The sequence below is a fragment of the Pteronotus mesoamericanus genome, unplaced genomic scaffold (assembly GCF_021234165.1).
Source record: "Pteronotus mesoamericanus isolate MK-2021 breed Mesoamerican mustached bat unplaced genomic scaffold, CSHL_Meso_final contig_228, whole genome shotgun sequence".
Lineage (NCBI taxonomy): Eukaryota > Metazoa > Chordata > Mammalia > Chiroptera > Mormoopidae > Pteronotus > Pteronotus mesoamericanus.
Window position 1 is genome coordinate 788245 of NW_026555095.1, and position 17812 is coordinate 806056.

The window sequence follows — 17812 nt, forward strand, 5'->3', positions numbered from 1 at the left end:
TATGAATTAGCAGTTTACAAATTACATATTAACTAATCATACATCAAAAATACCTCTGCAGTAAAATATAAAAAAACTTTGGGTGCTCAATCTTGTTTTTTACTATTGTGTGAGGCCTACAGATATGTTTATTTCAGTATCCATAATGCTAAACAGCTTAAAAACAAAACAAAGGAGACCAAGCCCTCCTATTCCCTCTCTTCTTCATCCTTCTGTGCCTCTCTCCTGTTCTGCCTGTGTACAGCTGCCTTGTGTAATCCGCTTGAGGCCCATGGCAGGTGCCTCTGTGTCTAGGTTCCTTGGCCACATGGTGGTTTTGCTCTCTTCATCATTTTCGGTTCCTTTCTCATTATAGGTAACAGGTGCAGCAGGGCTGGCCAAAGGGGCATGGCTGGTTGGTCATAGGACAGGAAGGAGTGGCGCCCAGGGCTTGGAAAGCCTTTCATTTAGGAGGAAGGTGGGACGATGGCAGTGATTTGAGTACTGGCAGTAATTTGGGAGAGAAGCAAGCCACCAGTACTGCTGAGTTTCCTGGGGCGGGGGCGGGGACATGGGAGGACAATCTAAGGAGGGAAATAGGAGATGGATACTGAGTCCACAGAAAGAAAGTGTTTCGTTTGCATAGGTGAATGGATACACACATATTACGTGGATAAGCATGTTCTTAAACAAGTATTATGCCGCTGTGCCCCAGGGTCTCTCAGTCCATCATTGTTATATGACACTTTGTTAAACTTTGAACATGAATCATTGCCAGCCATAAAGTATAAATAATATCCTTTCCAAACAGGAAGAGGGATGGAATGGACTCCCAAGAAAGACAACAGTCACCACCCAAGTGGTTAAGGAGAATTTGAAGGGAAAATACATTTTATAGACATGATAGGTTTACCTAGGGCTGGCCTGGTTTACCTTTAACTCGTAGGGACAAGTAAAAGCTTTGTTTGTTTCTTGATTAGCACAGAAAGAATGATGGTTTTCATATTTTCCCTCTCTTGATCTTCTCTCTCCTGCAGAAGCTTTCTTTAGCATTCTATTCCAATTTTCTTAAATATAATAACATACATACTGAACTATCATAGTGGTCAGCAGCCCATGCCAGGGGTCCCCAGTTTGGAGCCTGTGGGTCCCTCATGGCTGGGGAAGGTACTGCAAAAGAATCATGCATATAAGGAATTTGAGGATCTATGAGAACTCCATTTCTCATTCAATGGAAATGAAATACAGTTACTACCATATGGAAACTCCCTGTGCATTTTCAGCTATCCACAAGCCACCTGCATTTTTATTTATTCTTTTTAAAGATTTTTTAAAAATTTATTTTTAGAGAGGGGAAGAGAGGGAGAGGAACATCAGTGTGTGGTTGCATTTTATGTGCCTCCTGCTGGGGACCTGGCCTGCAACCCAGGCATGTGCCCTACACTGGGAATCAAACTGGCGACCCTTAGGGTAACAGGCCTGTGCTCAGTACTCTGAGCCACACTGGCCAGGGCGCCATCTGCATTTTAAAAAATGTTAGTAATCCCTGTACCATGCCTATTACTATTCTTCAGATAATTCTTTCAGCCAAGATAAGGTACAAGTCATTTAAATGACTCATTATGAAACTTCTTGAGGCAGAAGATAACTTTTTGAGACCTTTATTTTGCCACTGGGCCACTTTCCCGGCACTGACAATAGAGGCCCAGTGACTGGCTGCAGGCATGTGGCCATCTGCTTGATGGCTGCCATCCTGCTGCCCTGTCACAGCTGGGCAGGAGAGTTTGGTCTCTGAGGAACCGAGCTTTCCTCTAATTCCTGCACTGTGTATTTTTCATTGTCAATTGCCACTTAGAGGCCAACTTTGTGTGTGTATTGTAGATATGCCTACCATAATTGCTAAGGATTATATAAGGATTATATGGGTGCGGTCTATTTGGATATCACAATACTGCTCATGAAGGCTGTGCTACTTTGAAGTTTTTATTGTTTTTTCCCTCACACTACCACTTGTGGCACTCTATGGCTGCGGTGTTTTTACATGGACTTTATTGATCCTGTGGAATCCTGAGATAAGCAGGGCAGATTGAGGAAGTGGAGGTTAAAAACAGGTGGGGCGACTTGCCAGAAGTCCCACAGCTCGTAAGTGGCAAACTCGGGGCACAAACTCGGGGCACACACTCAGGTCTTCCTACTACAAAAACCATTACACAATAACTCCTTTACCTGGCTTCTCTCATTATTTAAGGCAGTTTTTCTGACTCTAAATCCCTGTCCAAGCTCTTAGAGAAGCTTGGTACTTCTGGGCCTTAAAGAGTATGTTCCATTCTCATTTGGTCTCTTTGAACTTTTTCCCAGATGTCCTCCTAGTTTTTTTGGCCCTTAGTGCTCTCATTTCCACTCAAACTCCTATCAGACAGGTTTTCCCAGGGCCCCCAAATGCTCTGTGAGTGGATTCTTGGGTGAGATGAGATGTTTTCTGGCAGGCTTGAAACCTCCACTTTCCCCATGTCCTATACATATGCAGTCCCTGTCAAAAGCTATTAACATGTCCCACAGGATGGAGCATAGTCAGGTACGTTTCATAATTTCTTTTTTGCCAATCACATTCCAAAACTTTTTAAAAGTCTGTTTCTTAGTTCCTTATATATGTAAGCTATTGCCTCCCTGAGAGGGTCTGATAGGTCTCAAAAGGGCTGAGAGGTCCCATTCCCAGGGAGAATACCTATACAGGCAAAGTCTCCACCATTCTATTGACAACTGTTGAAGTTGAAAATGCAAATAAAATTGAACCCTGTGTGCATGTGTGGGGGGTATATGTTTATAATTTTGGACTTTGGGGGAGAGGTTGGTAAGGGATAGGGCATAGCAATAACTGAATGCTTGCTTATTAGTCAATTTCCCTGTGTTTTTAATTTTAACTTTCCAACGGCCTTGTAGCTGCAAAGAGAAAACAGACTCAAGTAACTCCCCAAAGTTGCTAAGAGGCTCTCTTGACTCCAATCTTGATCTTCCTCACCCCCTCAGAACATCATATTGTCAGGATATGATGAGATTTCTCTGTGAAGGCATCATGGGCAGAGATATTATTTGTAGCTAAAAATAATACACAAAACTTGAGATGTATCCATTAAAATGCCTTATCTTGATGACCCTAATACATTCTTCCACTATGGAGTAGGAGTTTTGCTGAAAAGCTATTACTCATAGCTATTGTTTGAGGGCCAGTTAATTTGGACCAAAATATTTGGTCATTAAACTCATTGCAATAAATTGAAGCAAGATGACATTAGTTGGCATGTTCCCAGGGATTATGGTCCAAGCAGAATTCTTGCTGAATTCTCCCAGTTCCGTGTGAGGGTAGACATGTTTCCCTGAAGCAGTTTCTGAAAGGCCAAGGGACCTGCCAAAGTCATACAGAGCTGGGGTTTGGAGCCAGGTATCTTACTCCATCCAACGCTCATGTTTTAACCACTTCATGGTAGTAGACAACAGATACACAAAGGGGAAATAAGGATGGGCAAACATTTGGAGAGTGTGATGTCCTTCAACAAAAGATCTCTCAGGAACACATCTGTGGATAAATAAATTGGGATTATGACTCATTGCAGTGACTGAGAACATACCATGGGGAACAATGAGGTATCTCAAGAAAAGGGAGTTAAAAAGAAACTATGAGACCATTTGGGTTTGTGTTGGGTCACTTGGGGAGGGTCTGAGGAAGCAAGATATGCTCTATGTGGGATACTGTCAGAAAGCGGGGACAATTCTGTGATGGTACACCTCCATACATTTTATCCATATGGAAGGACTAGCAGGAAATTAGAGCTGTAATGGGTAAACACGTAGCAGCCACTCATTCTAGCTCAGAAAGGGTGTGTTTGGTGTTTTGTGGATGGCACAGTGACCCTGATTTTTTTTTTCTTTTGTGCTTAGATAGAATTATAAAGTGGCCTTGCTTTGCCTCATGTTATCTTGGTCACAGAGTAGCCTTATCTGAGGCTGGGATTCTCCGAGATTGTGTACATCTAATAAGAGAATAACACGCCTCGTCGTGAGTGCCAGGCTCGCCTCTGAAGGTCAGGGACTTTTTTTTTTTCCTCCCAAGAGTAACTCAGAGTAGAGGCCACTAGAAAGCAGTGCATGATGGCACCATTTCTCTTTAGCCCCAGGATTTGGCTATTTGTCTCCCTCAATTGTGTGTGTTGGGAGTTGCTGGGGACCTGGGGGCGGGGAGGGTTGGAGAAAAATCTGAGAACTATGAATTTCTCAGGAATGCGGCCTTTTTCCCAAGCTGTTTTTGGATCTCCTCATTGGATGTGGACACTTGAGCCATATCATAAAAATGTCACACATGAAAGCAAACTCAATAGCTTACAACCAGCCTACTTCGGGTTTCTTTTTTGATTCAGTGTACCCCCCTCCCATAGGATGTGATAAGAATCTGGGTGAGGTGAAGCAGGGAAGAGAAACTAGAGGAAATACTAGATACAGAAGGAGAAATGAAATTGTACAGTCAATAGAAATGAGAAACAAGCTCAGTTTCCAATCCTTCAACCAAGGCGCAGCTTGTCAATCAGTTTGGCTGGTGTTGGGGTGAAAGAGAGAGGAGATTAGATTTTCAGATTCTCATGATGGTGATTATTATTATTCTTTTCTTATTGGGTATCCAGAGAGTACCAGATCTGCTGCTTAGAAAATAAGCAGTTCCTATTTATTCTAGCTGATGGGGTTGGCGGAGGCGGAGGGGTGAAGAAAAAGCTACAGACTTGATAATATGAGCAGTGGGCTTTCTAATGCTCAGTGTAAACAGCCTGCCAGGAGCCTGAGTAGCAAGCTAGGGAAGGAAAGTCCAATCAACAGGGCAGAATGACCCCTCTGGTGTTGCAATCAGGTGAAACCTAACCCAGACTTGGTCTGACATATTTCCGGTGTTAGGTAATCATTTTTCATTGCCCACCTGAGAAACAGGAGGACAGACTGTTGTAGAAGTGGGAAGTTTCATAAGATGGCTTTGTGTGGACATGTCTTAAACCCAGCAACGTGCCAGCAACCAGATTCTCCAACTCTCTTTCCCCTCCCTGGTCTGGGGGGAAGCTGAAGGTGGCTCTAGGGAGGCTGGGCCTGGGCCTCACCCGGGATAATGGCTTGGGTCTCACTGTAAGACCCGCTTCTAGTGTCAGATGCCAGATGGAAGAAGGGAAAGGCTGGGTTTCCAGGGAAGGCAGAGGGGATGGAAGCAGGAACTGGGCAGAGCACAAACTACCCTGAGGTTAAACTGAAAACCCTATAGCAGGATGCGCAGAAGTCTTGAATGGCTGGACTTCCTGTAGGAGAATCCTTGGGCCTAGGTCTGTCATGGCTGAAGGGTGTGTCCTCCCCAAGTGTTGGGGGCTTGGACATAGTGGGTACCTGGGTTCAGGGCCTTATTTGGTTTTGGGAGCCCCAGAGCCTGTCCACATGCATCTGCAGGGGTGAGGCATCTACTAACTGATGACTCATTCTCTTTCAGTTACTTCTTGGTAGAGAAGGCAGGTGGTAAGATGGCAGGTGGGCCATCTTGCTTTACAATAGTTCTTTCCTTCTCCCATGGCTACCTCGGAGTCTACCAACTAGAGATCAATTTCTGTTACCAAGGAAAAAACCTGCAGAGAAGATAAAGAGAGTGGGCACTAGTTGTCACTCACCCCTTAGTATGAATTAGTTTTCCAAAAGGTTTACCTTAACCTAGTTGAGATCCAGTCACAAAAAGAGTGGAATTTTGTATGTGAAGCATGAAGCCCTGGAGAGGAAGGCAGGGTGGGCAGGACTTGCTGAGCCAGTGGAGAGCAGGAGGGCAATGGAAAACCTGGTTGGCAGTGGGAGAAAAAGGCACCAGAACACAAGAGGATATGGAAAGGGATGTGGGAGAGGGGCATTTCAAAGCTTAGCCCAGAGTTCTTTTTTCTTCTAAAAAACACAGACAGAACCTTCTCAGCCAAGTGCAGGTGTAATTATTTACTTTGACACTCAAGTCCTGCCTGAAGAGATAAGGTGAGACAGGGGCAGGAGAAGCTGATTGTGTGTCAGGACATGGGCTTTCAGACCCCCAGGTGTAGTGTAGAGGCATGTCCTCTGTTCCTCTCTTACCTCTCCCTGTCCCAGGGCTCAGCCTAAGTCACAGGAACCTGGTTGGGAGTGTGGCATTGGGGTACTCCCTGTGACTGGGGTGGCTGGGAGTATGACCCTGAATTGACAAGTATATTTTCTTCGGAGACAGTTCAGCAGTTGGAGTCAGGGATGTTTCCCTTGCTTCCAAGATCAAGAGAGGAAAAGGATTTGAGTGGCAGCAGCTCCATTACCACTTCTGGGCTTCCGTGTAGCAGGAGCAAAAAGTAAAGGTAAACATAGAAGTTCAAACCATTTAACTGTACAGCAGGGTTACTGATGTCCAACAGGAAACCACACCCTACTTCTTTTTCCATCTTCTAAACTTTAATTCCCATGAGCCTAATAAGCTCTTGTGTTGGAAAATCCATTTTGTTAGACTCATATATGACAAATTAGGATGCTGGTAAAAACAAAAGAACGTGAATATATTTAAGAGCCCTCTTTATTTATAAGACATGTTGAATTATATGACCTTTCTTCAGGGCCACAAATGTTCAATAGGGAAACATTTTAACAGTAAACAAAAATCACCATGAATCACCTATCTAGTAGCTGGCTTGCTTCTCTATTTGAAAGGTGTTTCTAGTTGAGACTAGTAAATACATATAAAAGGCTTCTACTTTGCCTCAGAAATTCCAAAACTTTTAATTAATGGGAGGTTGAGGTTACTGAACACATGTCTAACTCTACAATATCCAAGAGGAAATTTTGGCCATTGATAACTCAAGAGCGGGCATTGTCCTGGAGAGTAAAAGGATCCCAATGTGGCATTAATCACCCGAGTCTCCATATATAGAGAATAAAAAGCAAAAGATATAATTCAGCACCTTTCCTTAGTTCTTTCACACAGAAAATACTGAGGAATGAAAGCCTTTGAAAGTGTCTTTTAGAAAGTTGTGAAAAATACAGACATATTTGCTGTTCAAATAGGCTTGGCTAGCTGTGATAACACAAGGTCCTCTCTTTATGCTCTCAAATTAAAAATAAACAGAGATGGGAGTAGTTATTACCTCCTTTCCAAATTCTCCTGCTTCTACAGTCAATGAAATGTTGTAGAATCCTAGACTAGGGTGAAAACAGTGGTGAGAACTGACATGGCCACTTGAGTGAGAACACATGTTTCTGGGGGGCACACATGGCGTAACAGGAGAGAGCAGTTCCAGCACCAAATCCAGAGTCACTGGGGGAAGGTGGGACCATGGAGACACTGTCTTCTTAATATTCAATTCTGCTCCAGTAGAACATGGTACCCAGGAGAACCCAAAACTAGAATACAAAAGAAAAAAAAAACCCAAAGAAAAATAATAAGGAATTGGTTTAGGAACATCTCATACTTGGGAGAAAAATGACGTTAGGCTCATTCAGGCTTTCTGACACTGGATATCAAAGGGTACTCTTGCCTGAGCAACATCAGTCATTTCTGTGTTACACTAGCCTCCTTGGGAATTCTTCCTACTTCCCATCAGGGCTTATGACCCTCTAGTGCATTCCTACTTTTAGTATGTGTCATTTTGGAATATGAATTTCTTGCTTCTAGTATGAACTTCTCTTCCCAGGGGACTCTCTCTTTTCCCAAAAGTGCTTGTGATGAACAGCCTCCCTCAAGGAACTCAAGATTCTTGCCTCAGGCAAGGGGTTAGAATATATGGGTTCTATGACAGATCTGCCAGTCACTCCCTGAATCTGTAAAGTAATATAATAACATCTTCACTGATCCCAGAGTTAAAAACATTGAATGAGATAATGAAGTAATAATAATAGTGTCGTGGGGGGCAACACGTCTTGGGGGAGCATGGGGCACAGGCGCTCCTGGATCTGAGGGTCACTGTCTGGAGCCAGCTGAGGAGGGAATGGGGCTCTGAATCCCTCAGAGCCCATCCCGGGGTTGTCACGAATGGAGGCAATAAACATGGGTCATTGCAAACACTTCTCTGTTTGTCAGGAGAGGGGACATGGCAACTTCCCTCTAGTGGAGAAAGCACCAAACCCCTGTGTCCAAAGGCTTTTACTGGGAACCATATGCACAGGGGTATGGATGCGAAGTTCAGCAATCAATGTCAAAAGGCTATGTTTATAGAAAACAAATAGAGATCATAGATAACAATTGGAGGAACACAAGAGATCTGCCCCGGGTCAGAGTCTATGAATAATGTAAATCTCCTTTCCAGCATGAGCCAGTTATAGCTTTTGAGGGAAGAACAAAGCATGCTTAGAGGAACTTACTTCTAGATCTGATTGTCCTCAGGGTCTGATCCAGTTTAGGGCTGTACCTGCCTTTAGTGTTGTTTCAAGCCTGAGCCAGGTGGGCAGGGCAGAGCCACCAAGAGATAAGGAGGCTTCTTTCAGATAGAATGACGCCTCCGGCCTTGTCCAAGTTGAGCCAAGGGGTGCGGGCCCTTTTGCCCTTTCTCCATGTCCCCCAAGTCCTTGTCCCGCTGCCCACACCAGCTTATGTCTGTCTTTGGTTGTTTCTCCTCATGAGAGAACTTACCCGTCATCAACAACTGACCATCACAGGGCCAAGCAGGGTGATGTGACGGAGGCAGGGGCTGCACCCCTGCCAGGGAGACAGGTTTCGTCTCCTCAGTGGCCTGTTTTCCCAAGACCTCGTTGATTATCTCCAGCCTTGGGGCCCTCTTGCCTGTCGGTGGGGTTACAGTCCCTGAAACCAGACAGGGCATTTCCCAACATAATAGTCTAATGTTTATTGATAATTTACTATATATCAGTCCCTGATCTAATACCTACATGTATAGTTCAATTTAATGATTCCAAAGCTCTATTAAGAAACTGAGGCCCAGAGAAGATAAGTAACTTACACAAGGTCATAGAACTAGCAGGTGATAAAGCTGGGGTTCAAGCCCAGGCAGTCAGCTTCAGAGTTTATCTGTTTAGCCACTATGGCAAAGCCCTCCACAAGCAGCAGTGAACTGGGCGTGCCCAAGAGCTCTTCCTGAGCACAGTTCTTAGGAACTCTGTTGAATTTCTCTATTCCTTCTAAGATAGGAGTCTGGCCACCTACCTAGCTACTGTTGTGGGGATTTAATGTTAAGAGTATTTGATCCGGTGTCTTGTCTGTAGCAGGCCTTCAATAGGTCTAGTTTCCCTTTCCTATTTTGTACTTCAAGCAGACTTATAAGATCCAGAGCCTAGACCATCTGATGCTTCTAGACATATCAAAGATTTCAACTGTTCTGGAGTTCTATGAATCTCAAAAGCCTTTAAACATGAGCCCATACAGTTTCTGCTAGCATGACATAAAACAAACTTCACCGTTCACCATTTTTTATTCACTCAACGAGTCTTAAGCACCTACTGCACGTCCTGTTAGGCACTGGGGATACAAAAAGCAGCTGGTTGCGAGGTTTTTGGGAAGAGACAAATCCCTCACAGAGGAGTGGTTCCCAGCTAGAGGTGTGTGCAGGGTGTCGCGGGGGCTCCTAAGAGGGGGCATTGAGGGCTCATGGGAGACCTCTCAAAGCAGTTGATTTTCCCTTCCTTCTTGCCTCGCTCAGTTTCTCACCCCAAACCCAACATTTAATTAATTAATTAATTAATTATTGAATTTATTGAGGTGACATTGGTTAATAAAATTATATAGATTTCAGGTGTACAATTCTCAACATTTTTTCAAGCGTGGTGTACAAACAACTTATGGGCTCTTTTAGGGGTCTACAATGAAAGAATATTTACATAACAATATTAAAACTTTAGTTGCCCTTTTTGCTGTTTTCACATTTGCACGGATGGTGCAAAGGCGGTAGAGGTTAAAACTGCTGGCATCTTAGCAAGATTCAAGGCAGAGGCATAAACTGTATTGGTTATCATTATATTCTTCACTGCAAGGCACTTGCAGGAGAAAAAAAAGCTAGCTTTACTTGAGATTGTCCTCAATGAAGCAGTAAGAATTAGTAATTGTATTAAATGTTGACCTTTAAGTACACACCTTTGTTATATTCCGTAGGACAGAAAGGAAGTATGCTTCAAGCAGTTTGGTTATAAACTGAAATATGATGATTGTCTTGAGGAAAAGCACTTGGGTGATTGTTTGAGTTGTGCACTGAACTGGATATTTTTCATGGAGCACAATTTTTACTTGAAAAAAAAATGACTAACAGATGAGCTATGGTTATTTAAAGCTGGGTGTTTGGCAGACATTTTCTGGAAAAGTTATAAAGTGAATCTGTTACCTTGAGGAAAACAGCTGACAATATATTTTGCTAGTGATAAATTTGAGCTTTCAAACCAAAATCATAAAACTTGTATTTGTCACCACAAACTTGCTAGCATCCCAGTACTTAAGTTCTTTTCCACTGTGGCAGTATCAGTGACTGTGATTTCTTGGTATTGCATGAAAAAATCAACCAACTTTTGGAAGATTACATAACACAATGAATCAATATTTTTCCAAATAACCAATGCATGATGTTATAGAGTCATGTGTGGGTTAAAAGATTTATGCCAAATGCAAGACAAACCAATGTAATGTATTCTAATGTAACAGAGTCTGAAAAGTTAATTGACATAGTTTTAGAGTCCATATTGCAACGAACCCTTCAGAATACTACTTGTCAAGTTTTGTGTAATAATACCGAAGAAGAATATTCACGCTTATTTTTAGGTAAGGGTATTGAAACATTTGTTTTTTTCCCAATTATCTGTGTGAGGATGGATTTTCTTTAAATCCTTCAACCTAAACAACATATTATGACAGATTGACTGAAAAACTGAATATGAGAATCCAGCTGTCTGCTCTTAAGCCACACATTGAAGAAGCGTTCAAAAATGTAAAATAATGCCACTCTTCTCATTACTCCTTTTGTTTTGGAAAATAGCCACTTTCTCCACAAAATATGTTGTTAACGCTAACATGCAATTGATTTATTATTGTTATTAGTATTTTGAAATTTTGGTGTTGCTTTTCAGTAGTGTAAACATCAATAAAGATATCCTCCATAGTTGAAAGCTCTTTGAAGACCTTGGTAATATTAGAGAGTAAAGGGGGTACTGAAACTACAAGTTTAGGACTGCTTCCCTAACGCAGTGACTCTTAATCCTGACAGCAAATTGGAATCATCTGGACAATTTTAAAAATGTCTTGGCTCTGCCCCTAGATCAGAAGTTGGGGTCCAGGCATGCTTTGTTTTTTTCAAGCTCCCCCAGGAGATTTTGATGCGTAGCCAGGGCTGAGAACCACTGCTCCACCCTCTTGCTGTATGTGCATCCAATAACGTGGGCAGCTGGACAGGTGAGACTGACTGAGGCAGCTCTTTGGAAGGAGCCAGGCAAATTAGTGTCTGGCAGGAGCCATCTGGAGAGACAACAGTCTTTGAGAGCGCACTATGCTGCACTGTGAGATTCGGAGACCCGGAGGAGCAGGCAAGTGCATCTCAACCACCCAGAAAAAAGATCTGGTTAAGAGGGCCCATCCCTTCCCTGGCAGGGGAAGGAAACTCCCAACCTCCCAGGGGAATCTGCTGGCCTCACTCAGGTGCTAGCAACTTCCTGACTAGCCCTCAGGTCTGAAGTTTTATTTCTAGACAGTCTAGTGTGGTTGGGCTAACCAGGAGCAATTTCAAGTTCTCTCTTTATCGTCCTCTCAGAAAAAAAGCACGTGCCAGGAAATACTCACAGTCCAGCAGAGAATGGCAAATCCAAACCAGGCAACCCCCCAGGCATGTCGGTTCATTGGTCCAGAAATCAGTTCATAGCAGCCCTGGAGAAGTGGACGATTCCACATTAGTGTGAGAGGAACCAGAGAAACGTAAGAGATGAGCGAGGAAGCAGACTGTTATGTGAATCCAAGTCTATTTCCACATCCCCATGCCAGTTACTAACAGTGCTTTGCCCAAGGGAATAGAAATAATTCTGTCAAAGAACTTTTCTATATCACCTTTATTTGGGTCTTTATCATTCAATCTAAGAAAGGTCTTGCTATTGTTTTTGTAACTACTTCCAATTAAAGCTTTTTTAAAAAAGGTGCTGCTTTTTTGGTTTACCATTTTTTCATATTGAATATGTGAGTAATGTAAAATATTCTGAATAAAATTTGCATTTTTTCTTTTCCGAAGTATTTTATCGCCGAATTGTTTGAGGGTAGTTACTTTGTGATTTGTCTGTTTTTGAATAAAAGTTCTTCTGGTCTATGAAAACAAGAGAGTTTGTTTTTTTTTTAATCATTAAAGGGATCCCTATACCATGCTTTCTAAATTTTCATTTGACATCATATTTCAACATACCTTTATTGGTTCTACTGAGACCTTGAAAAGTCTTGGCATGTGTGCAAAAGCGTGACTCACTTTTTATCCATCAAATTATTCATTTATGCATGCCATAATCTAGTTAAGTTTTTATATGGCACTCTCTGCTAGTCACTATGCGAAGTGCTGGAGTGATACACACGTGTAGGTCTAGACCTGCTCTCCGAGTGACCTCCTTAAAGCCCTGGGAATCACAGAGAATGCCTAGGAAATGCAAAAAAAACAGACTGGTTCCCTGAACCACAGAGGTTCACAGGAAAATGTCCTTGAAAGGCTGACTTTGAAGCTTAGACCCCACCCAGTGGCTACAGGTGGCCACTTGAGGTTCTGTCCTTTCCATCCCAGTCCCTTGTCAATCCACTGGCATGCCTCATCTTTGCAATGCCTTGACTTCTCCCTAATTCATTTTTCTCCATTTCTGTTACAGGCACCTCCATTCACCTAGAGGCCCAAATGAAAAATCTTGGAATTACCCTAAACTATTTTTTTCTTATTTGACGTCATATATAATCCTGCCGCGTCTACTTTTACAAGATATCTCAAATCCAAACACGTAGTACTTCCTGCTACCACGTTGGTCTACCGTGCCCTCTTCACGGCAGGGTTACCTCAAGAGCCAACTAACTGGTCTTCCACAGGCCTGATCCACTCTTGGCACTCTACTAGTCTTCATACGATGCCAGAGGCATCCTTGTAAAACAGGAGTCAGATCACTTCACATCCCTGCTCAAAACCCTCCAATGGCTTCCCATGCCTTTAAAATGACATCCTAGGCCCTCACAGTGGCCTATAGCCACTGCATGATATGGCCCTGCCTCTCTCTATGTCCCCAGCCTCACTGCCAGAGGCTATTTCACTGCAAAGCTAGTGAGCTAGAGCTTCAGGGCTGCTATTTGCAAGACCATTTCAAGGCCTTGTGCCTAATTTTTAAATTTTTAAAATATTTTAAAATGATTTTATTGACTTAGTTTTAGAGAGAGGGGAAGGGAGAGAGAAAGAGAAGAAGAGAAACATCAGTGTGCGAGAGAAACATCGATCAGTTGCCTCTTGCACACCCCAAGCTGGGGACCTGGCCTGCAACCCAGGCATGTACCCTGATCAGGAATCAAACCAGAGACCTTTCACTTTTTGGGATGACGCCCAACCCACTGAACCATGTTAGTCAGGGAAGCCTGGTACCTAATTTTGTGTGTGTATTTATAATTGTTTTTCCTGAGGGCCCCTCTCTACAAATTTTATAAGTTTCAGTCCTTACAAATCTAGACCCATCCTGACCTTCCACTCTTCTTTCTCTCATTCTGTCTTGCCACATGACTTTGCCATATTGATGTCCTTGGTGTTCCTCCAAACAGTTAAGAATGCTCTTCCCTGAGGGCCTTTGCACTGGCTGCCTCTTTTGTTTAGAATCCTCTTGCCCAATCTCCTTTAAGTGAGGGTCTCATTCCCTTAACTAATTCAGAACTCTGCTCAATATCATTCTTAACGAAGGCTTCCCTGACAATGATAGAGACAAAGACCCTTTTCCCCATAATTCTCTATATACATATCCTGCTTTATTTCTGTTCATGGCATTTATCGCTACCTGAAATTTATCATGCATTTGTTTGGTGATTTATTTATCATATATCTCTTCAGGGCTTTTTGGGACTATTTCCATGTTCTTTTTTGACTTTGAATCTGGGCTCTGGAGCCAGACTGCTAAAAGGGCAGGGGTTCTATCCTGTTTATTTTTGAATCTCTAGAATCTCTAGAACAAGTACCTTGCCCAATAAACCTAATAAACCTTGGTAGGATGAATGAAACATGATATGAACAACAAATCATATGTGAAGGATTTATCATTCACACTCTTATATCCAGTATTCACTTGATCCTCCTGACAATTCTGGGAGGTGATCATTTCTCTAATAATGTATATTAATCCACTTATGTCAGGTGCTAGGCCCTGGGCTGTACATTCAACTGTGAAAAGACAGAAATGGGTTTTGCCCTCATAGAGCTCACAAACAAAAACAGCTTTTTTTCACCTTTTCTCATTTAGTGCCTTTCCATGATTATAATGGTGCTTAACTGGTTCTTCCTTAGCTCCATCCATCATAACATTCTTGAGTGTAGTGATCAAAATTTACACATTACATTTCTGGGGCAGATGTACTGTGAGGTACTAGGTCTGTCCAGAAGGTATCCAGCCATGTAATATGAAATCTAGAGACATTTATTGAAGAAGATACAAGATACGAGAAACATTGTATGTAGGACAATGATTCCTTAGTCCCCTTCAAAGTAGGCACTTTGGGACTTCACACTCCCAGTCACCATCAGCTACCCTGTTGTATTTTCCTGCATCTCATCGACGGTCTGAAATCTCTTCCCTTTCAAAGGTGATTTTAGTTTTGGGAAAAGCCAGAAGTCACAGAGTACCAAATCTGGGCTGTAGAGGGGTTATAGTCACCTGGGTGATTGGATGTTTTGCCAAAAAAACTCTGCATGAGACATGATGCATGAGTGGGCGCAATGTTGTGATGAAGCTGCCTATCACATTGCCCACAGCTGCAGCCTTCTGAATCATCCAAATAGTTTCTCTAGAGGAGTGTTCAAGCTTAATATAAAATTCAATGCAGATTTGTTGCTCTGCTTCCTTGATCATTTTGAATGTGATTGCCACACAGTACACATGCTCATTCAATGGTGTCTACCACCCCCACTCACTAGTACAGTGAAGTTGTCATTGTTCACACATGCACATTCCAGTCTACTCTCCTTGGCTCTCAGGTTTCATCGATATTGTGCAAACCGTTCTTGTGATATTAACAATGGTTGGATTTTTCCGGACAGACTTTGTAAGAATATACACATCTGCATCTGACAAGCTATATAAAAATGTGGTTGACATATTATTACCACACTTAGGATGACTTCCCTAATTTTGTTAGCATTCATTTGTACAAAGTAGACCTTGAAAAGATACAATATGAACATGAAAAAAAGAGCCATTCATCTTTTGCTTTGCCCACCCACCAAATATTTATCAATGCTTACTTTGTGCCAGACATTATGCTAAGTTTTGAAGATACAGAACTAAATAATGCATGACCCTCAAGTAGACTAATAGAAAAAAACAAGACTTGCAAACAAGTAATTACAATTTAGGTCAAGGTGGCAACTGCAAGAATAGAAGTGAAGTATATGAGGTAGTAGGGTAGCTTATTTTGATTTGTGGAGCAGGATTGCTATAGGAAAATTTGCAGGCCCTCTAACTCAGAAGAAGGGTGATATGTAAGAATTTGGGAACAGGGATGGGGAGAATTGGAAAGCATTAATGGATAAGAGATTACGTTGCGGGTGAAGATGAGTGAGATCGGGAAAGTAGGAACACGGGGAGCCAGGGACAGAGGAATTTCAGAATTCAGGAATTTGGCTGGGGAGTAGGGTTGAGTGATAACAAGTTTGTAGTTGTGGTGCAGCTGGTGGGTAGTGGAGGTGGAAATGTTCAGGACAAGGTGAGGCCAAGGAACTGTAAGGGATGGTGCCGGAAGGGTTGTATAAACAAGTGCGGAGGTCCCTCGTTACTAGAGTGTAATAGTATTGCTGTGAGATAAAGTGATTATCTGAAAGGAAAGATTTTTTTTTCTCCCTTTCAAAGAGATTATACAGTTTGTGTGAAGTTACAGTCCAATCAAGACATATCTGCCTGGGTCAGTTCCAGGGTTGAAACATTGAAAGCATTTTATGACTCCTGAGAGTGATAATTATATTGTGCATTATGATTATAGGCAATACATTTAATTTTTATAGCAGTCTGAATATAACTGATTAAAACAATTTTGCTGAAAAGCTAAATGAGGGTTCATTTGAACAGCTCTGCAAAATCTGTATTTTTCTTTTCTGGAGAAATCTGTATTTTTCTTTTCTGAAATCTTTTCTTTTTCTTCTCTTTTCCAGGCACCCTTCCAGGTGTGGCCAATGATCAGCAGTGTTGTGTCTTTCTTTCTGGAAGTGCACTTAGTATTATTTCCTTCAAGACTAAGGAGGCTGACATTTCTCAATTATTTAATGAACTGGCACACAACTAACTTTCCTCAAAGTGGTTACTTGCAAAATAGTGCATAGCACTTTAGAGGTTGACTGTACATGGGTGAGGATTCTCTTCAGGGCTTTTTGGGAATATTTCCAAGTTCTTTCCTGGCTTTGAGTCTTGGCTCTGGAGCCTAATTGCTATGGTTTGAATCCTCACCCTACCCTTTACTAGCTGCATGAACTTGGGCAAGGTACTTACTAGAATCTCTGTATTTCAGTTTCCCCTTCATAAAATAGGGATTATACTGGCACCCACCTTTGAGGATTAAATAAGTTAATATATGTATGGCATTTAGAACAGTTTCTGGCATTTAATTAAGCCCTCAATAATTGTTAGTTTCTATCATCATTATATCATCCTCATTAGGCTGGAGATACTTTCTCAAAAACCATCTCTATGTAAATTACCTTCTACCCAAATCATTATTTGAATACTTTATTAAGATTATCCTGCCCTGGCTGGTGTGGCTCAGTGGATTGAGTGCAGGCCTGTAGGCCAAAGGATTGCCAGTTCTATTCCCAGTCAGGGCCCATGCCTGCATTGCAGGCCAGGTCCCCAGCAGGGGGCGCATGAGAGGCAACCACACATTGATATTTCCTTCTCTCCCTCCCTTCCCTTCTCTCTGAAAATAAATAAAATCTTAAAAAATATATATCCTATATTATTACTGAATAAGGAATGGGATATAAATTACTGCATTCACCCTCATCAATTACCGTTGCTTTAGAACTGGCAAAAGATTCTTTTTTAATACCACTGCTTCCAATTCACATTTTGCAAAAATAGACTTTTTTTTTTTTTGAGACACCAGTTCTACACACTGTACAGACTGTTTTCATTTAAACAAATTTGGATTTTGCTACTGCTATTCTCATGTTCTGTTAATTTTATTAAAATTTCTCAGATCAGCCCTAGGTTAACATTCACATTTTACTAGTAGGGAAGAAAATAATTAATATAAGCTATAGGAAAAAGGATGCAGAATTCCTTACTGAGCCACTATTACCAATAGTTAACCAGTAGATTCTTCATGGAGAACAGAAGCAACTTCTGGCAGGACTTGGGGGGAAAGGACTCACCTGATTGTGATAATAACCAGGCACTCCTAGTTTGCAGGCCTCCAGGTTGAGGGGTTCTTTCAGCTTGTTCATAACACAACACTGGCGAGGCCAGGGATAGTCAGCATCGTTATTCCCAGTCCGGAAGGCAGACGTGTATTTCTGCCAATCTGATGGACCGTTCACACCGCAGCAGCTGTCCTGTTGACAGATGCGAAATACAAAATTCTCTTCGTTGGCCCTCATTACAGCCATCAGTGTAGCAATTGAGATTTTACAGAGAGTGA

The 17812-nt window shown here is 42.2% G+C and overlaps 1 protein-coding gene across 1 annotated transcript in view; it reads right to left on the reverse strand.

Moving 5' to 3' along the window:
• Window positions 1-6521: 6521 nt before the first annotated feature.
• UPK1B (uroplakin 1B) overlaps window positions 6522-17812 on the reverse strand; it is a 30475-nt gene continuing 19184 nt past the window's right edge. Inside the window, exons 6-8 of the mRNA XM_054572296.1 lie at window positions 17547-17726; window positions 11762-11845; window positions 6522-7395 (exon numbers count right to left, since the gene is read on the reverse strand). Of these exons, the coding sequence (XP_054428271.1) occupies window positions 7345-7395; window positions 11762-11845; window positions 17547-17726 (315 nt within the window). The 3' untranslated portion in view covers window positions 6522-7344. The remainder of the gene's footprint in view (window positions 7396-11761; window positions 11846-17546; window positions 17727-17812) is intronic.